Source organism: Saccopteryx leptura, chromosome 2, assembly GCF_036850995.1.
Source record: "Saccopteryx leptura isolate mSacLep1 chromosome 2, mSacLep1_pri_phased_curated, whole genome shotgun sequence".
Taxonomy (NCBI): domain Eukaryota; kingdom Metazoa; phylum Chordata; class Mammalia; order Chiroptera; family Emballonuridae; genus Saccopteryx; species Saccopteryx leptura.
The window spans coordinates 381,436,321-381,462,658 of record NC_089504.1 but is presented as its reverse complement, the minus strand read 5'-3'; the positions used below and the strand labels follow the sequence as shown (position 1 = coordinate 381,462,658).

At 50.9% G+C, this 26,338-nt stretch overlaps 2 protein-coding genes across 2 annotated transcripts; both read right to left on the bottom strand.

The window, feature by feature from the left end:
* ESS2 (ess-2 splicing factor homolog) lies at positions 1-10,696 on the bottom strand. The gene is made up of 10 exons (XM_066365383.1): positions 10,549-10,696; positions 9,180-9,348; positions 8,997-9,098; positions 4,457-4,626; positions 4,228-4,345; positions 3,789-3,922; positions 3,057-3,159; positions 1,416-1,525; positions 1,013-1,128; positions 1-554 (listed from the first exon to the last, which is right to left on the bottom strand). Exons 1-10 carry the CDS (start codon positions 10,681-10,683, stop codon positions 275-277), a joined length of 1,437 nt encoding a protein of 478 aa, XP_066221480.1. The 5' UTR covers positions 10,684-10,696; the 3' UTR covers positions 1-274.
* Positions 10,697-15,500: 4,804 nt separating this feature from the next.
* On the bottom strand, positions 15,501-16,785 carry GSC2 (goosecoid homeobox 2). Its single transcript, XM_066365382.1, has 3 exons — positions 16,539-16,785; positions 16,183-16,436; positions 15,501-15,605 (listed from the first exon to the last, which is right to left on the bottom strand). The coding sequence occupies exons 1-3, from the start codon at positions 16,783-16,785 to the stop codon at positions 15,501-15,503; spliced, it is 606 nt and encodes a 201-aa protein (XP_066221479.1).
* Between the last annotated feature and the right edge of the window lie 9,553 nt (positions 16,786-26,338).

The following is a 26,338-nucleotide window of genomic DNA, read 5'->3' as shown; positions in this document are numbered from 1 at the left end:
GACTGGGCTATGTGTTCTTTAATTACGGTTAAATAGAAACGGGCAGGGGTTCCATAGAAAAGAGTACCAGATGAGACCTGGGATGCACCCTAAGAGCCATGGGGTGAGTCCTGTGCCAGCCTGGCTGTGACATGGCACCTTTCTTCTGTGGCTCCTGGAATAGTCACTGCTGTTGGCCCGGGCATGGGTCCCCAGAAGGCCGGAGTTCTCTGCTGATTGGACAGCTGCCCTGCAGGCTCCAAGAATCTCCCATGAGCCCAGCCCAGGCCTAGCCCTAGAAGAAGTCTGAGGCTTTGCGCCGAGCAGGGAGTTGCAGCAGGTTGTCCGTAATGGAGGCTGGGTCCTGGCTGAGGGGGGTGCGCGTGGCAGAGCCAGGAGCTGGTGTGCTCGTTGGGGTCTGGGGCCCGCCGGCTGGGGTCTTGAGGTGGGTTGAGCGTGCTGGGGATGGTGTGTAGCTGGCCCGCAGGGCTCGATCTGTGTACTTGCTGGCTGTCCTGCTTACAAGGCGCTGCAGGGCTGGAGACATGGCTGGGCTCAGGCCTTTGGGGGTGAGGCTGGGGTGGAGGCGGTGAGCAAGAGAGGTAGAATTAGGCTGGATGGGGCAATGCCAGCAGCAGATCCTGCCACAACTCCACAAGAAGACACACAGGAGACCTGTGGTCATTCTGGGCTGAGAGCACCAGCCTAACTTGAGGTCAAGTGCTAAGGATTCCTTGACTAGGGGGCTGGGGTGGGCTCCAACTTCCTCCAAGGGGAATGATGGCAGCTGTTTTCACAGGACTGACAGGAGCTAGGGGACAAAAGGTCTAAAGGTGCCTCTTAGAGATGTGTCTAAGAGAAGACTGAAGCAAAGATACAGAGGGTTCCTACAGGGCTTCACTTTGGACCAGAAGAGCTGCCAGGAGCCATCAAAGGACCCCTGGGCTTGTCCTACAGACCGAATGTCCACATTGTGAATGGTGGGTCCAAGCAGGAGCAGGAAGAAACCCCCACAAGGCTCAGCACCCCTCACCTGGCCAGGTTTTCCGTCACTCTCCGCAAGGCCTCCTGCTTCTTGGCTCTGTTCTTGGCAGCAGCCTCGTTGGCCATCTTTAGCCCCAGACGCTCCCTGCGGCCAGGCTCCAAGATCTACAAAGTGGGTGTGTCAGCTTGCCATTAGCCAGGCAGTCCCTTTCTGCTGGAGGGCTGCCTCTTTCCACGGCCCCCATGATCCCAACAATGCAAAAACGTCCCCAACCAGTGAGGCTGGCTGCCCACCCACAAGGGTCCAGTCCACCCCACCTGTCATCATAGTCCTCTCAAAGCTCCACTTTGACCAGCGGCAGTTAGGCCAACCCCTGTGCACTGAGCCAGAAGTGGTCAGAAGACCACCCATCCACTTGGGGTCCCACCTGTGCTCCTTCACCACAACCCACCTTGAAGGCTGGCCCTGGTGTCCTGTCCACGTAGGGGGTTTCCGATCCTTCAACTCTCAATGGTGTGTTCTCAACCTCCCCCCAGGTCATAAGTGGGGATTCGTTCACACCTGCAGATGGAGAACCCACAGCCACCTCAGGCTAGGGAGGCCAAGTCAGGATGCAGCCTCCCTCCCACCACAGCCATCTCCCCGAACCCCATGCACATTCCACCAAATTGGCAGCTAGCTGGCCCTTTCTCCTTCCCCAGGACTTTTGAACCCTGGCTTCTCAGTCCTCTGAGAGGGAAACATCAAGGCCACTATAAGGCCAGGCAGGCCCAGGCCCTTACAGACATGGGCCACTATAGTTTGGAGAAGGGGGGCTCCCTAGAGAAGTTGGGCTGGGTTAGAAAATCCCTCTTCCACCTGACCGGGAGGTGGCGCAGTAGATAGAGTGTTGGACTGTCGGACTGGACGCAGAGGACCCAGGTTAGAAACCCCGAGGTCACCAGCTTGAGCGTGGGCTCATCTGGTTGAGTCCAAGGTAGCTGGCTTGAGCAAGGGGTTACTTGGTCTGCAGAAGTCTCCCCGCCCCAAAGCACATATGATAAAGCAATCAATTAACAACTAAGGTGCAGCAACAAAGAATTGATGCTTCTCATCTCTCTCCCTTCCTGTCTGTCCCTATCTGTCTCTCTCCCTCTCTCTCTCTTACACACATACACACACACAGAAATTCCCCCTTCCTAGCACAGGGCCAGGGAAGCCTCCTAGGGGTCGCTAATGGTACTTCACCCCAAGGCAAGAGACAGGGACTTCGAGAGCTCTCATGTCGCCCAGGATCCTGGGCACACCTGTGGCATTTCCACATGACCTAGCCTGTGCCATGGCAACCAGCTCCCCAGAGTGCAAGGGCCAGCGCATGGAAGGGCAGAGGGACAGCATGTGTACTGCGAGACTGTCCCCATGGTTCATATACCTTCTGTGGGAGAAGACGCAGGGCTGAGGCCCAGAGACGCCTCCTTACAGTGCTCTGTGGATTTAGGTTTGTAAGCACGGTACACCTGCTAACGTGAGACCCGGAACAAGAAAACGTTACCTCAGGGCTGAGGGGACATCCAGCCCTAGCCCAGGCTAGTGGCAGGAGGTGGGCAGCCTGAGAAAGAGGCACAATCCTGCAGCTGCCCAAGGCCTATCTTGCCTACTCCGCACAGGCCAGGCATGGCCCCTTGAGGCCCCAGGTGTACCCCACCTCCTGCAGGCAATGGTTTGCCTTCCACTTAGGAAGATGCCTGCCTGGCACCCACTGAACTACACTGCCCTAACTGCAGATCAGGTCCCAGGCCTCCCCCTGTTCCCCTCAGCATGCTCACCACACCAGTCTGTCCAGTAGAGCCCCAACACCCTGCTTCCAACAAACTCAGTTTGTCCTGCCCAGCTCAGAGTGAGGGAGTGTGACCCCCAGCTAAACAGACCAGACCCCACACATCTCAGGTCAAGTCTGCCTAAGACCAGCCCTGCTCTTGTGGATGGGACACTGGGTCCTTGAGTCATACAAGGTGAGGGGCAGACTCTACAGGAGCGCCAAGAGTGGCCAGGGCCAACCAAGCCTCTGCTCCCCAGGCCGTCCCCCAGATGGGCCAGCAGGTACATTTCTCACCAGGGGCAGGAGAAGGGGTAGCAACAAATCCAAATCCGCCAACTCGAGGGGATTCCTGGGGGATCAACTCCTTGCCGTCAGGGCCCACCTTGCCCTGTTTGTGCTGGAACAAGCAGAGAGGCTAGTGTCAGGGGGCCCCAACTGGCAGACGGGCAAGTGCACAGGAACACAGTGGAAACACTTCCCTCCCACGCAGGGCGGAGTCAGGGCTCTGGGGCTCATAGCACCCTTGAGGAAAGAGAGGGAGGATTCTGATCCTTGCAAAGACCCTGAGGACCTGTCAGAGCAGGCACCCAAAGAAGAAAGCTGCCCTCGGTACCCCACCTCCACGCAGGGCAAGGCTTGGCCACACCCCACGCAGGGTACTTTCAGGGACCACTGACTTCAGGTACCTGTAGGGTGCCTATGCTCTGATCTCTTCCCAAAAGGCCTCTAGAGCAATTTCTCTACCTTCTGTCTCCTACTCTTCAACCCCATGACCCCCAGAGCCACTGTCTCATGCCCTTATCCCCCAAGGGAATTGACACCCCCAGAATGTTTCTGACCAAAACAGCACCCCAGTGGAAGACCACATGGGTCGAGAAGACTCAGGACCCTGCCACACAGGGGCCCAAATACCTCTGTACTGCTGAGCTCCACCAAGCCCAAGAACAGTCCTAATTTAAGAGTGATAGCCAAGACCAAAGAGGTTATTTTTACATAGTCAGCCTGCTGTTGGCTCCCACCACCCACCTGGGCATTGAGGGCAGCAGCTTGCTGCAGCTGAGACCTGCTCAGGGCCTGGCTGAAGGGGTCCTTGAGGAAGCGTGTATTCCTATGTACCACCTGCCGGGGCTTCTTAAATAGCTGCTCCTCATCAGGGACGCCTGGCATACCAAGGAGAGAGGATAGCAGGTGTCAGAGGGGTGGGAAGGTCCCACCACCACCCCATGTTCTGGTCCTAAGAGAGGACAAGTCACTCCCCGCTGAGTGAAGCATGGAACCTACTTCAGTCTCCACAACACAAAACCTGAACACAGCTGGGGAGGGCCTCACTCCCTCACTCACCTCACACATAGACCGAATTGCTCTGAGACAGACCAGGACCCCCCGAGGCCCAGAATGCAAGAAACACAGACACACTCTGAAAGCCAGATCCAAACACACAGCCCCGCCCACATCGCCTGCTCACCCTCTGGGTAGTACATGAGCGAGTTCTTGGCCTTGTATTTCCAGGTCTCCACACCGGCCTGGCTGCTCTCAATGGCTTGGTGCTCTGCCGATGGGAGTGCAAGATTATCTTTCTCCCTCTGCATCACATGAGGAAAAGTGAGGGTCAGAGAGCCCCCAGGCACTGTGCCCTGGCTCTGGGACTCCCCCGCCCCAACAGAGGGTGCTTCTAACCCTGCACCCAGGGATACCTTCTCAAACTCCTCCTCAGCCTGGTAGAGCCAGGCATGGCGTGCCCGGCTCTTCTCCTTGGCCACCTCCATGATCTCCTGGAAGGAGGCGTTGTCCTCGCTTGTGTACCGGCTCAGGAAGTCATCCAGGCTGGGCAAGGGCTCCTTCTCCTCCTCCTCTCCTACCTCTCCTGCTCATGGGTACAGGTGGGGTGACACAGAACCATCAGTGGCATAAATGCCACTTTGCAGTCTGTCGGTCCTGGGACCTGCAACGCCCTACCAGCAAGGCTAGAACCCCCACACCTGGACCTATGTCTGTCTGTGAGAGTCCACACTGACAGAGAACTCCCCACCCATTGGCAGAATCAACACCCCCCCCAACTGCCAAGGGAGCCCTTAGGAGCCTTCCTCATCTGCTGGAAGCCAAGAGAAGTGTGCTATCTGACTGGAAGGGGACCATCAAGGCATTAGAGATAGAGCAGGTAGGTGATCATAGCAGGACTTCCCCCAACAAAACTATGCTAGTCCTGTACTACCTGATTCCAAAGCCCAGGCTCTCCCTCCATCCCTGGGATTCCCTTACCCAGACTGCTCCTCCCTTCCTCATACCTATGGTACCGGTGGTTGACTGTCACCTAAGCCTCCCAACCTATCGAAGGGTCCGATGGCAGGGACTCCGTATGATATAGTGCTCTGGACAGGGCCTCACAGGCACTGGGCCACAACCCCAGCTGCCATCAGAAGTGGCATCCCCATCGAGGGGTGTCCCTACACTGTGCTCGGCAGTGTAGACTTCAGCAAGGCCGTCAGGAGCAGAGATTCTTCTTCCACTCTAGTAATAGTCTTTCTTTTTTTCCTCTAAGTTAGAAGTGGGGAGGCAGAGAGACAGACTCCTGCATATGCCCTGACCAGAATCTACCTGGCAAGCCCCCTACAGGGCGATGCTCTATACATCTGGGGCCATTGCTCCGTTGCAATCAGACCCTTTTTTTTTTTTTTTTTTTTTTTAATCGGAGCCATTTTGTAGCACCAAAGGCAGACGCTATGGAGCCAACATCAGTGCCCGGGGCCAACTTGCTCCAATTGAGCCATAGTTGTGAAAGGGCAAGAAAGAGAGAGAAAAAGAGAGAGAGAAGGGAGAGGAGTAGGGGTGGAGAAGCAGATTTTCACTTCTCCTATGTGTCTCAACCGGGAATCATACCTGAGACCTCTCTATGCCAGACTGATGCTCTACCGCTGAGCCATCCAACCAGGGCCTTTTTTTTTAATCTTTCATTTATTTATTTATTTTTTACAGAGACAGAGAGTGAGTCAGAGAGAGGGATAGACAGAGACAGACAGACAGGAATGGAGAGACATGAGAAGCATCAATCATCAGTTCTTCATTGCGCATTGCAACACCTTAGTTGTTTATTGATTGCTTTCTTTATTTTATTATTTTTTTTTTTTTTCTTTTCTTTCTGAAGCTTGAAACGGGGAGAGGCAGTCAGACAGACTCGCGCATGTGCCCGACCGGGATCTCCCGCCCCTGCCCCCGGCACGCCCACCAGGGGGCGACGCTCTGCCCCTCCGGGGCACCGCTCTGTTGCGACCAGAGCCGCTCTAGCGCCTGGGGCAGAGGCCAAGGAGCCATCCCCAGAGCCCGGGCCATCTTTGCTCTAATGGAGCCTGGGCTGCGGGAGGGGAAGAGAGAGACAGAGAGGAAGAAGGGGGAAGGGTGGAGAAGCAGATAGGTGCTTCTCCTGTGTGCCCTGGCCGGGAGTCGAACCCGGGACCTCTGCACGCCAGGCCGATGCTCTACCACTGAGCGAACCGGCCAGGGCCTGATTGCTTTCTCATATGTGCCTTGACCGCGAGCCTTCAGCCGACTGAGTGACCCCTTGCTGGAGCCAGCGACCTTCGGTTCAAGCTGGTGAGCTTTTTGCTCAAACCAGATAAGCCTGCGCTCAAGCTGGCGACCTCGGAGTCTCGAACCTGGGTCCTCTTCATCCCAATCCGACGCTCTATCCACTGCGCCACTGCCTGGTCAGGCACCTTTTTTTTTTTTTTAAATTGATTTTAGTGAGAGAGAAATGGACAGAGAGAGAGCACAAAAGAAACATTGATCTGTTCCTGTATGTGCCCTAACCAGAGAATCGAACCAACAACCTCTGCACTTCAAGACAATGCTCTAACCAACTGAGCTACCCGACCAGGGCCAACCTAGTGACAATCTTGACCACCTACTAATACTTGCTAGACTGTGCAAAGCAAAGTGGCTAAAAGTTCAAGACCAGGGTCAGAAAAGTGAGGACTCAAACTCTACTATGCCACAACCAGCTGTGAAATCTGCAGAAGTTACTGCCTCCTGAGCCTCAGATTTCTCATTTATAACTATGAACAATGATGATACCACTTAGGTTACTAAAAGGACTCCTCTATTTACTGACCAGTAAGAAGTACTTAAAGAAAAATAATCAGCGCCTGACCAGGTGGTGGCACAGTGGATAGAGCATCAAACTGGGATGTGGAGGACCCAGGTTCGAGTACCCGAGGTCGCCAGCTTGAGTGTGGGCTCATCTGGTTTGAGCAAGGCTCACCAGCTTGGACCCAAGGTCGCTGGCTCAAGCAAGGGGTTACTCAGTCTGCTGAAGGCCCACGGGCAAGGCACATATGAGAAATCAATCAATGAATGAGCAGGTGATCATAGCAAGACTTCCCCCAACATAACTATGCTAGTCCTGTACTACCTGCTTCCAAAGCCCAGGCTCTCCCTCCATCCCTGGGATTCCCTTACCCAGACTGCTCCTCCCATCCTCAAACCTATGGTACCGGTGGGTGACTGTCACCTAAGCCTCCCAACCTATCGAAGGGTCCGATGACAGGGACTCCGTATGATATAGTGCTCTGGACAGGGCCTCACAGGCACTGGGCCACAACCCCAGCTGCCATCAGAAGTGGCATCCCCATCGAGGGGTGTTCCTACACTGTGCTCGGCAGTGCAAACTTCAGCAAGGCCGTCAGGAGCAGAGATTCTTCTTCCACTCTCATAATAGTTTTTCTTTTTTCCTCTAAGCTAGAAGTGGGGAGGAGCCACAACAAAGAATTGATGCTTCTCATCTCTCTCCTTTCCTGCCTGTCTGTCCCTAACTATACTCTCTCTGTCTCTGACACAAAAAAGAAAAGAAAAAAAAGAAAAAGAATCAGCAAGTTGCCTGTGATTTATGTGCCATACTGCAATGAAGAATCATTGTCCAAGGATATAACACAATGGACTGTGTTAATGGCAAAAAGAATTAGCTTTTTAAGCAGAAAACACTATCTTTGTGTGAATACACAGGGCAACTATGTTAGCATATAACACCACACCCTAGACCAGCACCTAATAGAGAACAGCATCTTGTCTGTCTGTATGGGCACTGGCACCATAATACTGGTGAAAACACTGAACAACCCATGAGGAAATCTTGTAGCATTTGGTACACCTATGTTCAACAGAGTTCTGAATGCTCTACCCTAGAAAGATATCATAAAGTCAAGATGTATCATACACAACTCAGGAAATGTATTGAAAAAACTTACTCATTTGTTCTATGCATATTTGTGGAAGACACACAACATACCATGAACTACATATTCCAGTGCAGAATATGTCAACATAAGCAAGATCAAGAACCTGCTCTTGCCTGACCAAGCAGTGGCGCAATGGATAGAGCGTTGGACTGGGATGCGGAGGACCCAGGTTCGAGACCCCGAGGTCGCCAGCTTGAGCGCGGGCTCATCTGGTTTGAGCAAAAAAGCTCACCAGCTTGAAGCCCAAGGTCGCTGGCTTGAGCAAAGGGTTACTCGGTCTTCTGCAACCCCACAGTCAAGGCACATATGAGAAAGCAATCAATGAACAACTAAGGTGTCACAACAAAAAACTGATGATTGATGCTTCTCATCTCTCTCCATTCTTGTCTGTCTGTCCCTATCTATCCTGCTCTCTGACTCTCTCTCTGGCTCTGTAAAAAAAAAAAAAAAAAAAAAAGAACTTGCTCTTGTGGAAAGAAGAAACAATAAACAAACAGAAATGCCTCTTTAAATGTCATGTCCCTTGATGAGAAAAGCAAGCCAGTAAAGCACAGAGCATCAAGGCTGATGTGATTTTTTTCTGGGAGGTCAGGAAGGGTTCCTTAAGTGGGTAACATTTGAGAAGAAACCTGGAGAAAGAGGAGTGAGCTGTGCCGTTATTTAAGGGAAGTGGCCAACTTGGAAGAAACAGGTGCAGAGGCCCTAGGGCATCGTAAGGAGACAGCAAGAAAAGGTACCCTCTGAGGCCTATTAAACCCACCAGGCAGAGGCCAGCACACAGATAGGAAGCAAGATTCCCAGAGCATGGAAAAGGACCAGAGGCTCAGAAGACTGGCCCACATTTGGGAGCTGGACCTAGATCTTCTGCCTCCTAGACCAGTGCTCTTTGACCCACTAGGTTGCCATTTCGGCAAGGAGACAACTCAGGTACAAGATGTGACCTGCCTCTGGACCACTGATTCCCTGTCAATCCCAAACAGGTGACAGAAAGAGGCCGCTCACTCACCATCGCCATCCTCCAGGCCCCGGCCCCTGCCACGGGGCTTCTGGCCCACCAATCCAGTGCCTGTGTGCACCTCAGGGGTTTCAAATGTGGCTGGAGTCACATCTGGGGAAGAGAGGGAATGGAGATTAAAGCAAGCCTGAGGCAACAGTTCAGCGGGTATTCCCATCACAGGAGTCCTCTTACAGGGTGGTGGGGGCTCTCGGGACATCTTGCCCAGAGCAGAGCCAAACTTGATGGCAATCTGACGCATCCGTTCCAGGTCTCCATTCTCCTCAGCCTCCAGGTATTCCTTCTGTGCCTGCAGCTTTTCCACGTCAGGAAAGAAGTCCCTCTGGATGACTGTCTGGAGGCCCTATCAGGGGAGATCAAAATCAAAGTCAGAGCTGCCACCTTGGACCCCCCACTTCTCAGTCAACGATGCTAAGGTTGCTGATCACCACCACCCCTGGCCTCGAATCTCTGCCAATGATCCCCAGAGCTTAGGGCATTTCTCTTTCTTTTTTAGAGAGAGAGACAGACAGACAGACAGACAGACAGGAAGGGAGAGAGATGAGAAGCATCAACTTGTAGTTGTTATCACTTTAGTTGTTCATTGATTGCTTTCTCATACCTGCCTGGGGAGGGAGGGGCTGGAGCTGAGCCAGTGACCCTGCACTCAAGCCAGCAAACACCGGGTTTCGAACCTACCTGGTTCCTCAGTGTCCCAGGCTGAGGCTTTATCCACTGCGCCACCACCTGGTCTGAGGCTAATATAACATGCGGCCTTGCTGCAACATCTAAGGTTACTAAACGCTCCACTGATTTTCATGCAGCCCTTCTCTCTCCCCTCAGTAACTGGTCATTCTCATTCTCATTTGCTAGCCCTACAGCAGCTGGACCAACAGTAACTTCATTCCAACAGTAACTTTTTGTTTCCAATATAAACCCTTTACCTGGAAGACGTCAGCCAGTCACCACCAGCACCAGTTCAGATCCCCAATCTGTACCTCCAACCAGGCCTTGCTCCTCAGATACACATCTCTGCAACCAGCTGTCCACTAATGTCACCTGCTTGTACAGCTTGGAGGCCTGGCAAACTTAACCAGTCCCAAACCAAACTGGTGCACTTCCTCCACCAATCGCGTGCCAACTCCTCCTTCCAGACTATCTGCGGTAGCACTAAGATCTATTATTTCAAGGTGCTGCCACAGCCTTTGCACTTGCTATTAACTGCTCTCAAGAAAGTCCTCTTTGCCGCCAGCCTTCCTCACGCTTACGCTTTTTCTTTCCTTCCTCACGCTTTCATAGAAACCTCATTTCCCTAGCTCCCTACCACACACAAGCAGAACTGCCTCCTCTCTCCCCCGACAACACAGCTAGTGCCTCTTAATCTTCATTGTGCTTATTTGGCTGTCGTACTGTCCATACCCCAAGGGCAGGGATTCGAGCTTATCCATCTCCGCGAGGGGACGAGAGTGCCACGACCTGAGAAGAGACACCCTAGTGAGCGCAGCGGGGAGGGGAGGGGATCGGAGAACCCAGAAGTCGCTGGCGCCCGCACTTGAGGTCTTACCTCGATATACTCTTCCTCGTCCAAGACGCGTTGCTTCCTTGTCGCAGCCCGGGCCTCCCCAGCTGCCCGATTTCTCCCGGGCCCAGAACCGGTAGGGAGCAACAAGGCCCGGGGAGACGCACTGGGCGTCTCCATCGCTGTCCCAGGATTGCTCAAATGACGCGTCACAGCCTCAGAGGGGCGGGACTATGCTAGATGTACAGGGCGCTTCCAATAGTTGGCCAATGGGGAAGCTTCGAGTTTCAAAGGCCAATCCGCGCTCTGACGTCACTGCAGGCCCTCGCTCTTATGGGAACTGTAGTTTTCTTCCCACCTCGCACTGTTTATGTATAATTGAACTATGGGCACTAGGCGGCGCTGTGATAGTAGGGATAAGGGGCGTGTCCTTCACGCTAATCTTGACAAGTTCCTGCGCTAAGTTTGGCCTTGGAATTCCAATTTCTCTCAAATAAACACTGCGTATGCTTCTATATTATTAACAAAAACACACTCTTCAAAAAATTTGATTATATATGCGTTTCAAAGACTTTATTTGAACTTTATTCACGCAAAGAATCCTAAGACAAGTTTTTTTGGGATTTTTCTGTTTGTGACAGAGACAGAGACAGAGAGAGACACAGCTAGGGACAGACAGGAAGGGAGAGAGATGAGAAACATCAGTTCTTCGTTGTGGCACCTTAGCTGTTCGTTGATTGCTTTCTCATATGTGCCTTAACTGGGGGCTATAGCAGACCAAGTGACCTGACCCCTTACTCAAGCCAGCAACCTTGTACTCAAGCTGTTGAGCCTTGCTCAAACCAGATGAGCCCGTGCTCAAGTTGGTGATCTCGGGGTTTCGAACCTGCTTCCTCCGTGTCCCAGTCCAACGTTCTATCCACTGCACCATTGCCTGGTTATGCCCTGAGACAAGTTTCTGCCTTTTTTTTTTTTTGTATTTTTCCGGAATGAAAAGTGGGGCGCGCAGACAGGCAGACTCCCAACAAGCAACCGACAGGGATCCACCCAGCATGCCCACAAGGAGGCGATGCTCAGCCCCTCTGGGGCGTTGCTCCACTGCAATCGCAGCCATTCTAGCCCTTAGGTGGAGTCCATGGAGCAGTCCTCAGTGCTGGGGCCAACTTTGCTCCCATGTAGCCTTGGCTGCAGAAGGGAAGAGAGAGACAGAGGGGAAGGAGAGGGGGAAGGGTGGAGAAGCAGATGGGCTCTTCTCCTGTGTGCCTTGGCTGGGAATCAAACCTGGGACTTCTACACGCTGGGCCGAAGCTCTACTGCTGAGCCAACCCGTCAGGGATAAGACAAGTTTTTTGTTTGTTTGTTTTTTGGTTTTTTTTTACAAGGACAGAGAGGGTCAGAGAGAGCGATAAACAGGAACAGAGAGAGATGAGAAGCATCAATCATCAGTTTTTTATTGCGACACCTTAGTTGTTCATTGATTGCTTTCTCGTATGTGAAAGTGGGCCTTCAGCAGACCGAGTAACTCCTTGCTCAAGCCAGCGACCTTGGGTCCAATCAAGCTGGTGAGCTTTTTGCTCAAGCCAGATGAACCCGCACTCAAGCTGGTGACCTCGGGGTCTCGAACCTGGGTCTTTCCGTATCCCGGTCTGATGCTCTATCCACTGTGCCACCACCTGGTCAGGCGAGACAAATTTTTGAAAAAAGAAAAATACGCCCTGGCAAGATAGCTGGGTTGGTCAGAGTCATCCAGAGATGCAGAGGTTGCCGATTGGGTCCTCAGTCAGGGTACATATAGGAACAGATCAGAGTTTCTTTCTTTCTTTCCCCCTCCCCCTTTGCTCCAAAATCAATAAATTTAGAAAGGAAGTTAGGAAGAAAAGAGAGAAGAGAAAGAAAAGGAAGGAAGGAAGGAAAATACGATGTTTTAATAAAGAAATGTCTGGTTAAAAATGATCAGATCCCACCCTAACCAGATGGCTCAGTTGGTAGGTTGCTGGTTCGAACCTGGGTCGAACATATGGGAACAGATTCATATTCCTGTCTCTTTCTCCTTCTCCCCCTTACTCTCTCTAAAATCAATAAACAGCCTGACCTGTGGTGGCGCAGTGGATAAAGCATTGACCTAGAATGCTTAGGTCGCTGGTTCAAAACCCCAGGCTTGCCTGGTCAAGGCACATATGGGAGTTGATGCTTCCTACTCCTCCCCCTGTTCTCTCTCTCTCTCTCTTCTCTCTATTTCTCTAATAAAAATGAATAAATTTAAAGAAAAAATAAAATCAATAAACATTTTTTAAAAATATCAGGTCCTTAACTGCCAGAGTGGGCTTCCCAGAAGAGCATTAATTTTCATTGAAATGGACCAGAAACTACCTAAGCATTTTTCAGGACTGATCATTTCTACCCAAAAGGAGGTTGTGAATTATGTCAAACAAGTAAATTTTGCCCCAGAATGATTTAGTACAATAGACAGTCATTCCTTTATCCACCAGGGTCTCCATGGTAATGGTTCCTGCTCTCAAAGAGCTGACATTCCAGTGAGGAAGACAGACTCTGGTTAGGTCATCCCATGAACAAGTTTAGAACTCCAGTTGACAGAAGCAAGAAAAGTTTGTACTTGAGGGTTGCTATCTAGGGGCAGTCAGGGGAAGATTTCCTGAGCAGGATGTGATTGCAGATCCAAAAGAGAAACAGGCGTTGATCAGGTGTACAGGAAAAAGCATGGGCACAGGCCCAGCAGCCAGAAGGGGAAGACCTTTGGATATACAGAGTACAAAGAGCAGTGAGGTGACATGGTGCCAGAGCGGCAGGCCAGGCTGCACGGGGTGGGATCTTGTGGGTCATGGTGAGTTTTTTCTTTTCTGTAGGGGCAATGGAAGCCCTTGGATTGCTGGTGGCAGGGGAGAGGCAGGTTCAGACTTGCAGACTTTACGAAGAATGAAGTAAAGAGGAACCAGAGTGGACAGAGATCACAAGACTGGAAGTGATTGCAATGATCAAGGTGAGAGATGATGGAGATTTTCACCAGGTTGGTGCAATTTGAAGCTAGGAAGAAGGTAGATTCTGGGATTGTTTTTTGGAAGTGAGATCAACTTGCTGTTGGCCTGTGTCTGGCGGGTCTGGGAGTGGGGTGGTTGTCTGCCCTCTGGTTCATGCACTTGGTGTGCACAGAAGAGGTCACCTTCCCAGGACAAAGTGACTTAGAGGAGCTTCCACGTAGAGTAGTCAAAGGGACAGCTGGACATAAATATGTAGCTCAGAGGAGAGGCCTTAGCTGGAGATGTAAATGTGGCAGCTGAGAAGATAAACCAGGCTGGGAATGGAGGTTAAGAGGGAAGTGCCTGGAATTCAGCCTCAAGGACACCTATGTTAACAGCCAGCTGTGAGGTGAGCCTTCTCAAGAGCAGCAAGAGAAGAAAGGAGAAAAATCAAGATGGCATCATAGCCACCAGTCCCTTGTAGGTGGAACTCTGATCCTGGTTGCCCCACACAATGGAAAAAAAGACACTCAGCCAAGGAAGGTGTGGGTCCTGGAACCCAGCAAGAGCAGGGTGTCCCAGCCTGCAGGGGACCTCCACAGGCAGACTGCAGTGGTCATGCCAGGATTCAGGGGAACGGCTCCGTGACAGCCAGAAGTGTGCAGAGCGGGTGGTGAAGCAACAGCTGCTGCCTTGGAGGCACCTAGCAGTTTTAGGCAGTTCTGGCTGGGGACACTATGCCTGCTCACTGTTATTTAAGCTGGCCAGCATGGGACGGTTCTGAGAACCACAGCTGTGACTTTTACGGTGAACTGTGTTTCCTGTCCGACACTCCCCCCAAACTCCCTCTGGGAACTGTGAGGGGGCAAAATAAGGTTCTCAAGCCAGATATGGGAGGCGTTAGGTTCCTTGGGCCCAATGTTTGGGTTTACTTGGGAAAATGAAGTTGAGCTTTCGTGCTATTCTTTCATCTGGGGGGCAGGATGATGGAGAGGAGAACAGACATTTTCCAAGGCAGTGTGTGTAGGTAGGTCTTCCCAGTTGTGCCTTCTTTTGTCCCACAGAGTGGCAGATATTGACTTCTGTGAGGGAGGCAGACACCACAGCATGGAAATCTACCCCCACCGCGGGGGACGGAAACCAAGGACACCCACCCATGAAGAAGCTCCTGGAGGCCAGTACATGCCCCCAGGGTGCCAGGCCACTACTGCTGGGCAGTCTGCTCTGCTGAGGGGCACCCTGGCGCACAGACTGAGTCCTCTCTGGGTTGTGCTCCCCAAGACAAGCTGGCTCCTACTCCCTGGGAAGGAGAGAAGAGGGGTAGGTCGTGTCCCCTCCCTGCCCCGGGTGGAAATGAAGCCAGCGCAGACTTTGGACTCAATTGCTTTTGTGGTGTTTTTAGTTGCTTGTTTATTTTTCACTATTATTATAATAGGCTCACAGGATTGGGGATGGGGGTCTTCTGGAGAGACCTCACCCAACTTTCTCATTATAAAGGTATGGGCACAGAACCCAGTGCAGTACCCTGGAGCTGGCAGCCACCCCAGGATGCACAGACACCACTCACCCCTGCCTCGGGAGGGTTGTAGGCCAGGTCAAGGGGCCACATCCAGGCTGAGGAGAGGAGGGAGGCCAGCGCATCCCCGGAAAAGAGGTCTCCTGGTCTCCTGTTGACAAAGGGTGATTCCTGTCCTGGGGCAAGATTAGTGTCTGGAAAGAGGGGTGAAGAAACCGACCTGCTCTGTGCCCCACCCCTCTACCTCCCAGGAAATCTCCCTGTTCTCTTGCCTGTTTGCCACTGGGAAGGAAAGCACACCTGGCTACTGGGTGTTCTCTTTTATGCGCAGGTGGCACAGGGAGGCACACACGATCCTGCAGAGGGAGTCCTGCTTTGAGCTCCAGGACAAAGGAAGCTGTGCAGACGGGAAGAGGCAGGAGTCCTCTCAGTTGTTTTTCGGGCAGGAGTGCTGACTCTCTGAGCCGGCCTGGAAGCGGCCAAGCCCAGGAATAGCTCACAGAGGATCAGCAGCTCTCCTTGGAGGCCTTCTTGGCTCCGGGCAGGAGCCTTGCGGCCGCGGACGCTCGCTTCTGGTGTCGCCATTTGGCCCGGCGGTTCTTGAACCAGACCTGAGGAGAACGAGGGGGCTGCTCAGGCAGAACCCGTGTCCCGCCGGGCTCGCAATAGTGGACCTGGAGGCGTACGTCCCTACGGGCGTATGGGTGGACGAGGGCTACGGGGCCGGCACCAAGTAGCGGCTGCTCGCCACAAAGACGGTCGCCGGACGGGAAACCCCTTCCCACTCGGAACAACCATCCCCTCCCAAGCCCTTCCCGTCCCCACCTTTTCCCCGCAGCGCCCAGGGCGCCCTTTCTGCCGCTCTGTGCTCTTCTGAGCTCCCCCAATTCTGGAACATGAACGCGCGCCTCATTTGCCATCAGGGGAAAAGAAAGTTTAAAACAAAGGAGAGGAAAACTAGCCTTACTTCCCTTCTAGTTCTAGCGATGTTTTCCCGCATGTGCCTGTCCCCGCCCGCCCCTTGCCTCGGAACTGACCCCTCACCCCACTGCTGTCCCGAGGTCTCCCGTGCCTCCTCCCGCCTCGTTGCCAGCCCCCTGCGCCAAGGTGGTCTTTGCCAAAGGAGTTAGGAAGCCAGCGACCGAAACCTTTAGGGACCTTCTGGCAGTCCAGCAGGCGGGCCCCCACCTCTACGCGCTCCTCCCGCAGGCGGATGCGGCCGGCCAGGCGCTCGCGCGTGCCCACGTCGGGGTACTGGTTCTGCACAAAGAGCGCCTCCAGCGCCTGCAGCTGCTCCTCGCTGAAGATGGTGCGGTGGCGCCGCGTGCGCCGCTGCGGGCCGGGGCCGACCGTGCCAGACAGCACTCCGGAGCTTCCAGGTGGCACGGTCAAGGGCAAGGGTGCCGAAGGCCCCAGCCTCAGCGGCCAGGGCAGCCGCGCGCCTGCGGGGCGAGGGCGCGGTGAGGCGCAGGGACAGGTTTGCGCTGAGCAACGACCTGGCCGCGACCCCGAGCCTCCCACGCCCGTGCCCCGCGCCCACTCACCCAGCCCGGCGGCCAGCTCCGGGGACCTGCGGGGTCCGCAGCAGCAGCAGCAGCAGGCGCATGGCGCGGCCTCGGGCGCCCCGGACTCCGCAGGCTCCGCAGGGCTTTGGCGGCCTGCCGGCTGCGGCGGGTGGGTGGCCCGGGCCGGAGAGCTCCGCTCGGGCAAGCTGAAGAGGATGTGCTCGATAGAGAAAGAGCAGGGTCGCCCGGGGCCCCCGCGGTTCGTCGCGCCCCCTGCCGCCGCCATGCTGGCGCGGCCCGGCCGCCGCATCCTCTGGAATATATACGTCGGGGGGAGCGCGCCGTAATCTCTGGGCCAGGCGCCTGGTCCACACGCGGGCTAATCCTGCTGCGTGGCAGCGAGCGCGCTAATCCCCGACCGTGGCGGCGGGAAATCCTGCCCCTCAACGGCCCGCGGGGGCCGGCCAGGTCTCGGGGAGGGGTCTGCAGGAAGCCCTGGGGCCCAGGTACATCCTCTTGTCCGGCGGCCAGGGAGGCACGGAGGGCGATTCTCACTGCCCACGGGGACTGGTCGTTCTCGCCTGACTGCTAGGTAGGGTCGCCGCCCCGCGGACGCCGACTCTGGCAACCCCCAGAGTGTGTGGGTGCCTCCTGGGTCCCTTCCTCCTGTAGCCAAGGCGGCCAGGGCTGCTCTTTGTCCCCTTCGGGGCCCAACCTAGGCAGGTGAACAGGTCTGTAGAAACCCACTCAAACTGCACAGACTTATAGCCCCAGAACTGCTGCGCTCCAGCCTCAAATGGGGCCCGTCAGCAACCCCACACAACCCCACCGCTCACGGACCTCAAACCTCCCACCAGCTTCGGAGCCTAGTCTCAGCCTCCTGGAGGAAATGAGGGGCAACAACAGTGACTACTGTATTTCTGCTCATCACCAAACCCGAAAGCACCAGGCTCCACACCTCCAATTCCTAGCCTCTTTCCTGAGTCAGGGGAGACTTTGAGATTCTATCCAACCCTCAATACCTTAGTGCTCTGGAAAAACCCATCCTCCTGATTGTAGTAGTTCTAGATAACCAGACAGGGTTGATATCAGTGGTAGTCAACCTGGTCCCTACCGCCCACTAGTGGGCGTTCCAGCTTTCATGGTGGGCGGTAGCAGAGCAACCAAAGTATAAATATAAAATAAAAAGATAGATTTAACTATAGTAAGTTGTTTTATAAAGATTTATTCTGCCAAACTTAGCAAAAGTCCAACATAAAGTACTTGGTAAGTAATTATTATTATATGCTTTAACTTGCTGTAACTCTGCTTTATAAATTTTATAAAGTAAAGTTACTTACCCACTTTATAAATCACCACTACTGTGGAACTGGTGGGCGGTTAGAAAATTTTACTGCTAACAGAGATACAAAAGTGGGCAGTAGGTATAAAAAGGTTGACCACCCCTGGAGCCGTTAGAGCATACTCCAGACACCAAGGATGTGGGTTCAATCCCATCAGGGCAAATATAAGAATCAATCAATAATTGCATAAATAAGTGGAACAACAAGTCAATGTTTCTCTCTTCTCCCTCTCCCTTTCTTACTCTTGCTCTAAAAATAAATAAAAAAATAAAAATTTAACACAATTTTTTACTTTTTTAATGTCAAATAATTTTTTATTTTGATTGCTTGTGCTTTTGGAGTCATATCTAAGAAACCATTATCAAATCCAAGGTTATGAAGATTGGCCCCAATGTTTTACACTTTTATAAACTATAAGTTTTATAGTTTTACCTTTTAAACTTATACATTTGAGTTAATTTCCATATATGATGTGAGGTAAGGGTCCAATTTAATTTTTTGCATGCAGCTATCCAGTTGTCCTAGAATCATTTGTTGTAAAGATTCTTTTCCACTGTTGTACTGTTTTTGCACTCCTGTTGAAAATCAGTTGATCAGCCTGACCAGATGGTGGCGCAGTGGATAGAGCATACATTCCACGTTGGAAACTGAAATCACCAGCTTGAGTGCGCAGCACTGTGTTGTGGACCGTTAATGACAGGAAGCCATTATAGATTCAAGGCTTAGCAAAAGGCTAAATTCTCCCCCCTCCATCTCCATATTTGGCTTTGATGCTGAGTATTTGTACCCACTCCACTTGCTTCCTTGGGTTGCGGGAAGCAATATACATGCCCTTCCTCTGACTCTTTATTTCAGATGTTTGTAAATTTCACTAATGTATCCTGTTTTTGCCTTGGGAGAGTTCTTGTCTTAGCCTTTGATGTGCAACTTTGTATCAGGGTCCTTGATTTGCATAGGTCTATATAATAAAGCAAACTGGGGCTATGAGGCACCAGGATACTGCCAGGCAGTTTGAGGAGTCCTCCCGGTCCCATTGGTTTTGTTCTGACAAAGTGTGTTTTCTCAATTCCGCACCGTTATTTGGAGCCGCGCTGGTCCGCGGCAGCACTGGCTTGCACGTGGGATCATAGACATGACCCCATGGTCGCAGGATTGAGCCTAAGGTTGCTGGCTTGAGCAAGAGGTTACTGGGTCAGCTGGAACCCCCTGGTCAAGGCACATGTGAGAAAGCAATCAATGAACAACTAATGTGCTGCTACTTTAAGTTGATGCTTATCTCTCTCCTTTCTTGTTGGTCCCCATCTGTCCCAAACAAACAAACAAATAAATTGACCATAAATGAAAGGACTTGTTTATTATGAACTGTGCTCCATTGATCCATGTGCCTCCTCTAATGGCAATACTATGCTGCCTTGCTGAATTCTTGCAGTCAGTTTTGTGACAGGAAAGTGTGAGCTCTCCAACTTTGTTCTTTTTCAACATTGGTTGAGCTATTCTGGTTCTCTTGAATTTCAATTAAATTTTAGGACCAGTTTTTCAGTTGCTGCAAAGAAATCAGCTGGAATTTTTACAGAGATTGCATTGAATCTTTATACATTTATCAGTTTGGGTAGTACTACCATCTTGACATTAATTCTTCCAACCCATAAACAGGGGATGTCTTCCATTTATTTAGCTCTTCTTTATTTTAGTTATGTTTTGTGATTTTCAAAGTATAGTATGTTCACTTATTTGGTTAAGTGTACTTCTAGTTATTTTGTTCTATTTAATGTTATTATGAATGGTTATCTTCATTTTCAGATTGTTCACTGCAAGTGTATAGAAATACAAATGATTTTTGTACATCGACCTTTTATCTTGCAACCTGATGGACTTGTTTATTAAATCTAATAGGATTGCCTGACCAGGCGGTGGTGCAGTGGATAGAGCGTTGGACGGGATGTGGAAGGGCCCAGGTTCGAGACCCCCAAGTCGCTAGCTTGAGCGAGGGCTCATCTGGTTTGAGCAAAGCTCACCAGCTTGGACCCAAGGTCACTAGCTCAAGCAAGGGATCACTCGGTCTGCTGAAGGCCCACGGTCAAGGCACATATGAGAAAGCAATCAATGAAGAACTAAGGTGTTGCAACAAAAAATTGATGATTGATGCTTCTTATCTCTCTCCGTTCCTGTCTGTCTGTCCCTATCTATCCCTCTCTCTGACTCTCTGTCTCTGTAAAAAAAAATTAAAAAAAAATTAAAAATTAAAAAAAAAAAAACTAATACGATTGTGGGGTTTATTTTTGGTGTGAAATCTATATGATTTTCTATATACTGGATCATGTCATTTATGAACAGAGATCTTTATGTCTTAAATGTTTTTTATAACTTTTTTGGGTTTTCTTTATTGATTTTTTATTTTTTTTTATTTTTTTTTATTTTTTTTTTTATTTTTTTTTTTAGTGAAAGAAAGGGAGAGAGCAGGAGAGAGAGAGAGAGACAACATCTGTTCTTGTATGTGTCCTAACCAGGGATTGAACCAGCAACCTTTGCACTCTGGGTTGATGCTCTAACCAACTGAGCTATCTGGCCAGGGCGAAATCTTTATGTCTTTACAATCTGCCTTCTACTTCATTTTCTTGTGTAACTGCCCTTACTAGAACATCCAATACAGTGTCAACCAAAAGTGGTGAGAGTGGGCATTCTCATATTGCTCATGATCTTGGAGGTGAAGGATTTAGTCTCCATCATGAAGTATGATGTTAGCTGTGTATTTTTTATAGACGCCCTTTATCAAGTTGAGGGTGTTCCCTTCTGTTGCAGGTTTGTTGAGTGTTTTATCATTAAGGAGTTTTGTATGACCCACCCAGTTTTTGCAGGAGCCAGACTAGTAAATTAAATAGAAATTTGCTAGAGAACACCACCCTGCATCTTTTAAGTCTTTAACCATGACATTCACCTCTGATGTTCTTCCTCTGAGACAGCATTATTTATTTGTTTTGTTTTTTTTTTGGTAGGAGGGACAGTTCAGGAGCTCTCACATAATAAGTCCTACCCTAAAGGTCAGAAACCACTGTGGAAGTTCTGGCAAATGCCAAATGTGTATATTCCAATTATACATTCAGAAACTGGAGAAAGAACCAGTATGTAGGTTATGAACCCCATAGATCTACTGTGTGAGTGTTAATTGGGAACATGTATCCAACAACTCTATAATGATCTGGATTTTCCCTTTTTTCAGTATACAATTACCTGAGGAGAAGGACATAGGTCCCTTTGCAGAAGGGTTATGAGCATCACTCCTATAAATATTTTTCATGGTGTTGCTGGATACTTCCTCATGGAAAGAGGACTTCAGTAGATAATATCTGGGCCTGAGAACTGGCTAGAAATTGTGCAAGAGATCATGAGAGTCCATTAGATCTAGTGACCTCAGCCTCTTGCTTTTCTATTATTTTTATTTATTCACTTACCTTTGTTTATTTCATTGACTTTAGAAAAAGAAAGGGAAAGAGCAGAGAGACAGGAACATCTGTTGTTGTATGTGCCCCTGACTGCATATTGAATGGGCAACCTCTGCACTTTGGGACAATTCTCCAACCAACTGAGCTATCCAGCCAGGGCATTTGTTTAATTTTTATTTTTTGAAAGAGGCAGGGAGAGAGAGAGACAGGAACACTGAGCTGCTCCTGTTTATGCCCTGGCCATATTTATTTTTTAATGTGGTGAAATACACACAATATAGAATTTACTGTTTTAACTATTTTAATTTTTTAAATTAATTTTAGAGAGAAGAGACAGAGAGAGAGAAGAGGGAGGAGCAGGAAGCATCAACTTCCATATGTGCCTTGACCAGGCAAGCCCAGAGTTTTGAACCGGCAACCTCAGTGTTCCAGGTTGATGCTTTATCCACTGGGCTACCACAGGTCAGGCTGTTTTAACTGTTTTAAAGTACACAAGTCACTGGCATTAAGTCCATTCACAATGTTGTATAACCATCATCACTATCACTTGGAGATCATTTTTATTATCCCTTACAGAAACTCTATACTCATTAAATAATCACTAACACTTTATTTCCTCCCACCTTTAATGCCTGACAATCAGGGTTTATGGCTGAAATCAATTAAATGCATATACTATAATACATTTAAAAATCAATTTACCTTCCCTGGCTGTTAGCTCAGTCAGTTGGGGCACCCTCCCAAAATGCCAAGCTTGCAGGTTTGATTCCCAGTCGGTGCACATACGGGAAGCACAACTAAGTGCAACAACAAATGAATGCTTCCCTCTCTCTCTCTTGCTCTCCCTTCCTCTCTCTGTCTCTCTAAAAATCAATCAATAAATTAAAAAAAAAATAAAATTAAATCCACTTATTTACTGGTGAACATTTGGGTTGTTTCCACTGACTATTCTAAATAGTGCTGTTGTGATTGTGGATGTATAATATCTACTTGAGTCCCTGTTTTAAATTATTTAATATATTCTATTTTTATATTTTATCTATTGATTTTACAGGAGGCTGGGGAGCAAGAAGTATCAACTCATAGTTGCTTCACTTTAGTTGCTCATTACTGCTTGTTGCTTGTCATATGTACCTTGACCAGGCAAGCCCAGGGTCTTGAACAGGCGACCTTAGCATACTAGATAGATGCTTATCCACTGCAACACCACAGGCCTTGTACATGCCCTGACTGGGGATTGAACCCACAACCTTGGCATATCAGGATGACAGTCTAACCAACTCAGCTACTTAGACAGGGCATATAAACTTTACTGTTTTTAAATTTTATTTATTAATTTTGGAGAGAGGAAGGAAGAGAGACAAACAGACAGAAACATCAATCTGTATCTGTATGTGCCCCGACTGGGGATCAATCCCTTAACCTTTGCATATCCAGGCAACACTCTAACAAACCGAGCCATCTAGCCAGGCTAAATACATGTGGTTTATGGTAGTTTAGTGTGCTTTAGTAAAATGGTTTTCTAAGAATGTTGTTTGCTAATTCCAACATCTGTGTCTCTCCTCCTCTCCTTAGAAGGATGTCAGTTGCCCTGGCCAGATAGCTTGGTTGGTTAGAACATTGTTCCACCACACACAGGTTGTGGGTTCAATCCCTGATCAGGACACTTACAGGAACAGATCAATGTTTCTGTCTCTCTCTATCCCTTTTTCTCTACAAAAAAAGGAGTCTAGGTCCTGGCCAGTTGGCTCAGTGATAGAGCGTTGGACCAGCATATGGATGTCTTGGGTTCGATTCCTGGTCAGGGCACACAGGAGAAGCAACCATCTGCTTCTCCACCCTCCCCCTCTTGCTTCTCTCTCTCTGTCTCTCTCTCTGTTCTCTCTCTGTCTCTCCTCTTCCTCCTCCTCCTCCTCCTCTCCTGCAGCCATGGCTTGATTGTTGATTGGAACAAGTTGCTCCTGGGTGCTGAGGATGGCTCCATGGCTTCTGCCTCAGGCACTAAAATAGCTCAGTTGCTGAGCAATGGAGCAATGCTCCAGATGGGCAGAGCATTGTCCTGTAGGGGCTTGCTGGGTGGATCCTGGTCAGGGTGCTAGCAGGAGTCTGTCACTGCCTACCCTCCTCTTGCTTAAAAAGATAAAATGAAAGAAAGAAGGAAAGAAAGAAAAAAAAAGAAAGCTATCAATCATATTGGATTAAGAGCCCGTGTTACTCCAGTATGATCTCATCTTAATTTACATCTAAATTACACTTGCAAAGCCTCTATTTCCAAATTAAGTGCACATTTACAGGTACCAGGTCTTATGTCTTCAACATCCCTTTTGGGAGACACAACAGAAACATAGGATGACTAAATATCCTAGTTTATGCACTCAGAGTCTTGCCTCTTGGGAAACAGATGGTTGGTCACCCTGGAAGCAGGACAGAGCTGGGAATGGGGTACAGAGTACTAAACAAGAAGGTGGTCTCAGTTAGAGGCCAATGTCCATTAATCCTCATGGAAGTGGGTCACAGACACAGAGTGCTTCAGAATTGAACCACCTTGAGGCAAAGCAGGGTCTACATTTTTATGTCCATGCCTGTCGGTCCTTGTCTGAGCTCTGCCTCCAGCTCTGGACCGCTGTTGTATGAGCAGCTTCATCACCCAGGGCAATGCTCCCAGGTGGAAGCTGATGTGTGCCATTAGCCACTAACACTCAGAGAAGCAGGATGGATGCACTGACTACTGAAAGGATCTGGGCAAAGCCCAGTGGCCTCCAAAGCACCACTCACCAGTATTCACTTCTCTCCCTTGGTTAAAGGCTCATCTTTCCACCTACCTGCCTGGGTAAACACGCACCAAGACTCCTGTTGACCTTGGTAAATGCACACCCATCCACTCAGGTAAGCGTTCCACCAATTCACCTACCTGTGCACCTTGGTAAGCCTTCACCTGCCCCAGAGCTGCTCAAGCCTCAAACTCAAGCTTGATATTCCCTTTGCATCCCACCCCCAAATCTCATTGGATTTATTGCCTGAGTCTGGACCTCTGCACTGCTCCCTTCACAGTGCTAGCTGCAGATTCCTGCTACGTGGGCCCCTACCATCACTGTCCAACCCACTTCTAGCCACTTTCCCTCCCTGAATCTTTTCTTTCTTTCTTTCTTTCTTTTTTTTCTGAAGCTGGAAACGGGGAGAGACAGTTAGACTCCCGCATGGCCTGACCGGGATCCACCCGGCACACCCACCAGGGGCAATGCTCTGCCCGCCAGGGGGCGATGCTCTGCCCCTCCAGGGCGTCACTTTGCTGCGACCAGAGCCACTCTAGCGCCTGGGGCAGAGGCCAAGGAGCCATCCCTAGCGCCCGGGCCATCTTTGCTCCAATGGAGCCTTGGCTGGGGAGGGGAAGAGAGAGACAGAGAGGAAGGGGGGGTGGAGAAGCAAATGGGTGCTTCTCCTATGTGCCCTGGCCGGGAATCGAACCCGGGTCCCCCACACGCCAGGCCGACGCTCTACCGCTGAGCCAACCGGCCAGGGCCCCTGAATCCTTTCTAATGTGAGCCTACCCCAGAGGCTGTGATCTCTGCAAACACAAATCTAGTCAAGGTGCTCCCCTGCTTCAAACTCTCAGGATAAGAGGATCAGCTGCCCATCCCCATGGTCCTTCGGCCCCTGTTCTCTGCCACTGCAGTCCATCTGTCCCATCAGGTTTCTGCCTCCTCTCTCCAGCTGTGCAGTCTCCAAATCAGCTCTTCCAATTCACACCGCTTTCAGCCAGCCTGGTCCCTCTCAGCCACCCTGGGGCTCAGTGTGCCTGCTCTGGGGCTCACTGTGGCCTCAGAAGAGGGTCCCTCTCAACTTATCCCACCTGCCCTCCAACGGAGGTCTCAGGCTCCCTCCACATGCACACACTTACTGACAATCCTAGCTGCCATCACTTCTGTTTCTCAGACTGAAGAGCACTGAAGAGCAGGCCCACCTGCTTCCAGGACTGGTCAAAGATGGTCAGTGCAAAAGGGAAGGGAAGGGAAGGGCCTGTGGAGGTGGGGTAGTGGGAAGGACTAGGGGAGCATCAGGGGCCAGGGAGGAATGGATGTGCAGATGAGTCCTGAGAGACCACTGACTGGACTGTCAGAGGCCAGAACAGAAAGGTAGGCCCAGCAAGGTCCAAAGTGGGTTTGGGGTTAGGTCTCAGCAAGAGCAGGGGTGAGGCTAGAGGAGAGTGGGTTTTGTGTGGTCTCTCAGCATTCAGCCGAGATGGCTCCCAGGATAGAGGTGGGGAGAGGGTCCAGGGTGGGTGCAGCTCAGGGTTGGGGAAGGCAGACAGGGGATGGAGGTGGGGAGCTAGGGATGCTCTCTGCTCTCAGAGGCTTCTTCCCTCCCTCTTTCCCCATCCCCCACTTGGACCCTCTTTCCCACCTTCCTCCCCAGCGGGCAGCAGGCGATGCCATCAGGATTCCCCTGATTGCTTTCTTTCATCGTGGTGCCTTTCTCTGCAGCAAACGCCCGCTAATGCCTCCTTTATCACGGAATTAGAGGATTTAGAACGGATCTCACAAAGAGGGCCTCGATAGAGGCCGTAATCAAACGCCAATCGGCCCGATCTCGAGCGGGACGGGGAAGAAAGCGAGCGGTGGGGATTAGCGCGGACTTGCGGCCGCCGGGAGGAGATAGCATCGCCGGGCCGCGGGTCTGAAGCCGCCAAGGAGGCCGGCCGTGACAGCGGAGAAAGGCAGGCTTAGCTGCTCCGTACCGGGGATTCTGAAGCCATTAGGGGGGATTAGCACCCGGGTTAATCTGCTTTGGCCGCTGCTCAATTGTCAGCAGGGAATGGGAGGTGGGCTCATGGAGCAACCATGGGACCTCTGCAGTCCAGGCCCTGGGGCTGATCTCTGTTTTCCTGGCTTTCATCAGGCCAAGCTTCATCCTAAGAACCAGAGGGAGGAATAATACCATGGTTGGTCAGAACAATGCTGATGGATGGATCTGGTCCACTAGGTGAAAGTGGAGCCTGGCTCTTGGTTCCAGTCTTTGCAAACTCTGCCAGCCTTCCATGGAGATCAGATGTGCCCCT

Coding starts and splice junctions, on each gene's coding strand:
- ESS2 (XM_066365383.1), bottom strand. CDS start 10,683: ATGGAGACGCCCAGTGCGTCTCCCCGGGCCTTGTTGCTCCCTACCGGT. Junction 9,099..9,179: donor CCGAGAGCCCCCACCACCCT/GTAAGAGGACTC, acceptor TCTCTTCCCCAG/ATGTGACTCCAGCCACATTT. Junction 4,627..8,996: donor GGGCCTGGAGGATGGCGATG/GTGAGTGAGCGG, acceptor ACCCATGAGCAG/GAGAGGTAGGAGAGGAGGAG.
- GSC2 (XM_066365382.1), bottom strand. CDS start 16,785: ATGGCGGCGGCAGGGGGCGCGACGAACCGCGGGGGCCCCGGGCGACCC. Junction 16,437..16,538: donor GGAGCTGGCCGCCGGGCTGG/GTGAGTGGGCGC, acceptor CTCGCCCCGCAG/GCGCGCGGCTGCCCTGGCCG. Junction 15,606..16,182: donor TGCGGGAGGAGCGCGTAGAG/GTGGGGGCCCGC, acceptor CGTTCTCCTCAG/GTCTGGTTCAAGAACCGCCG.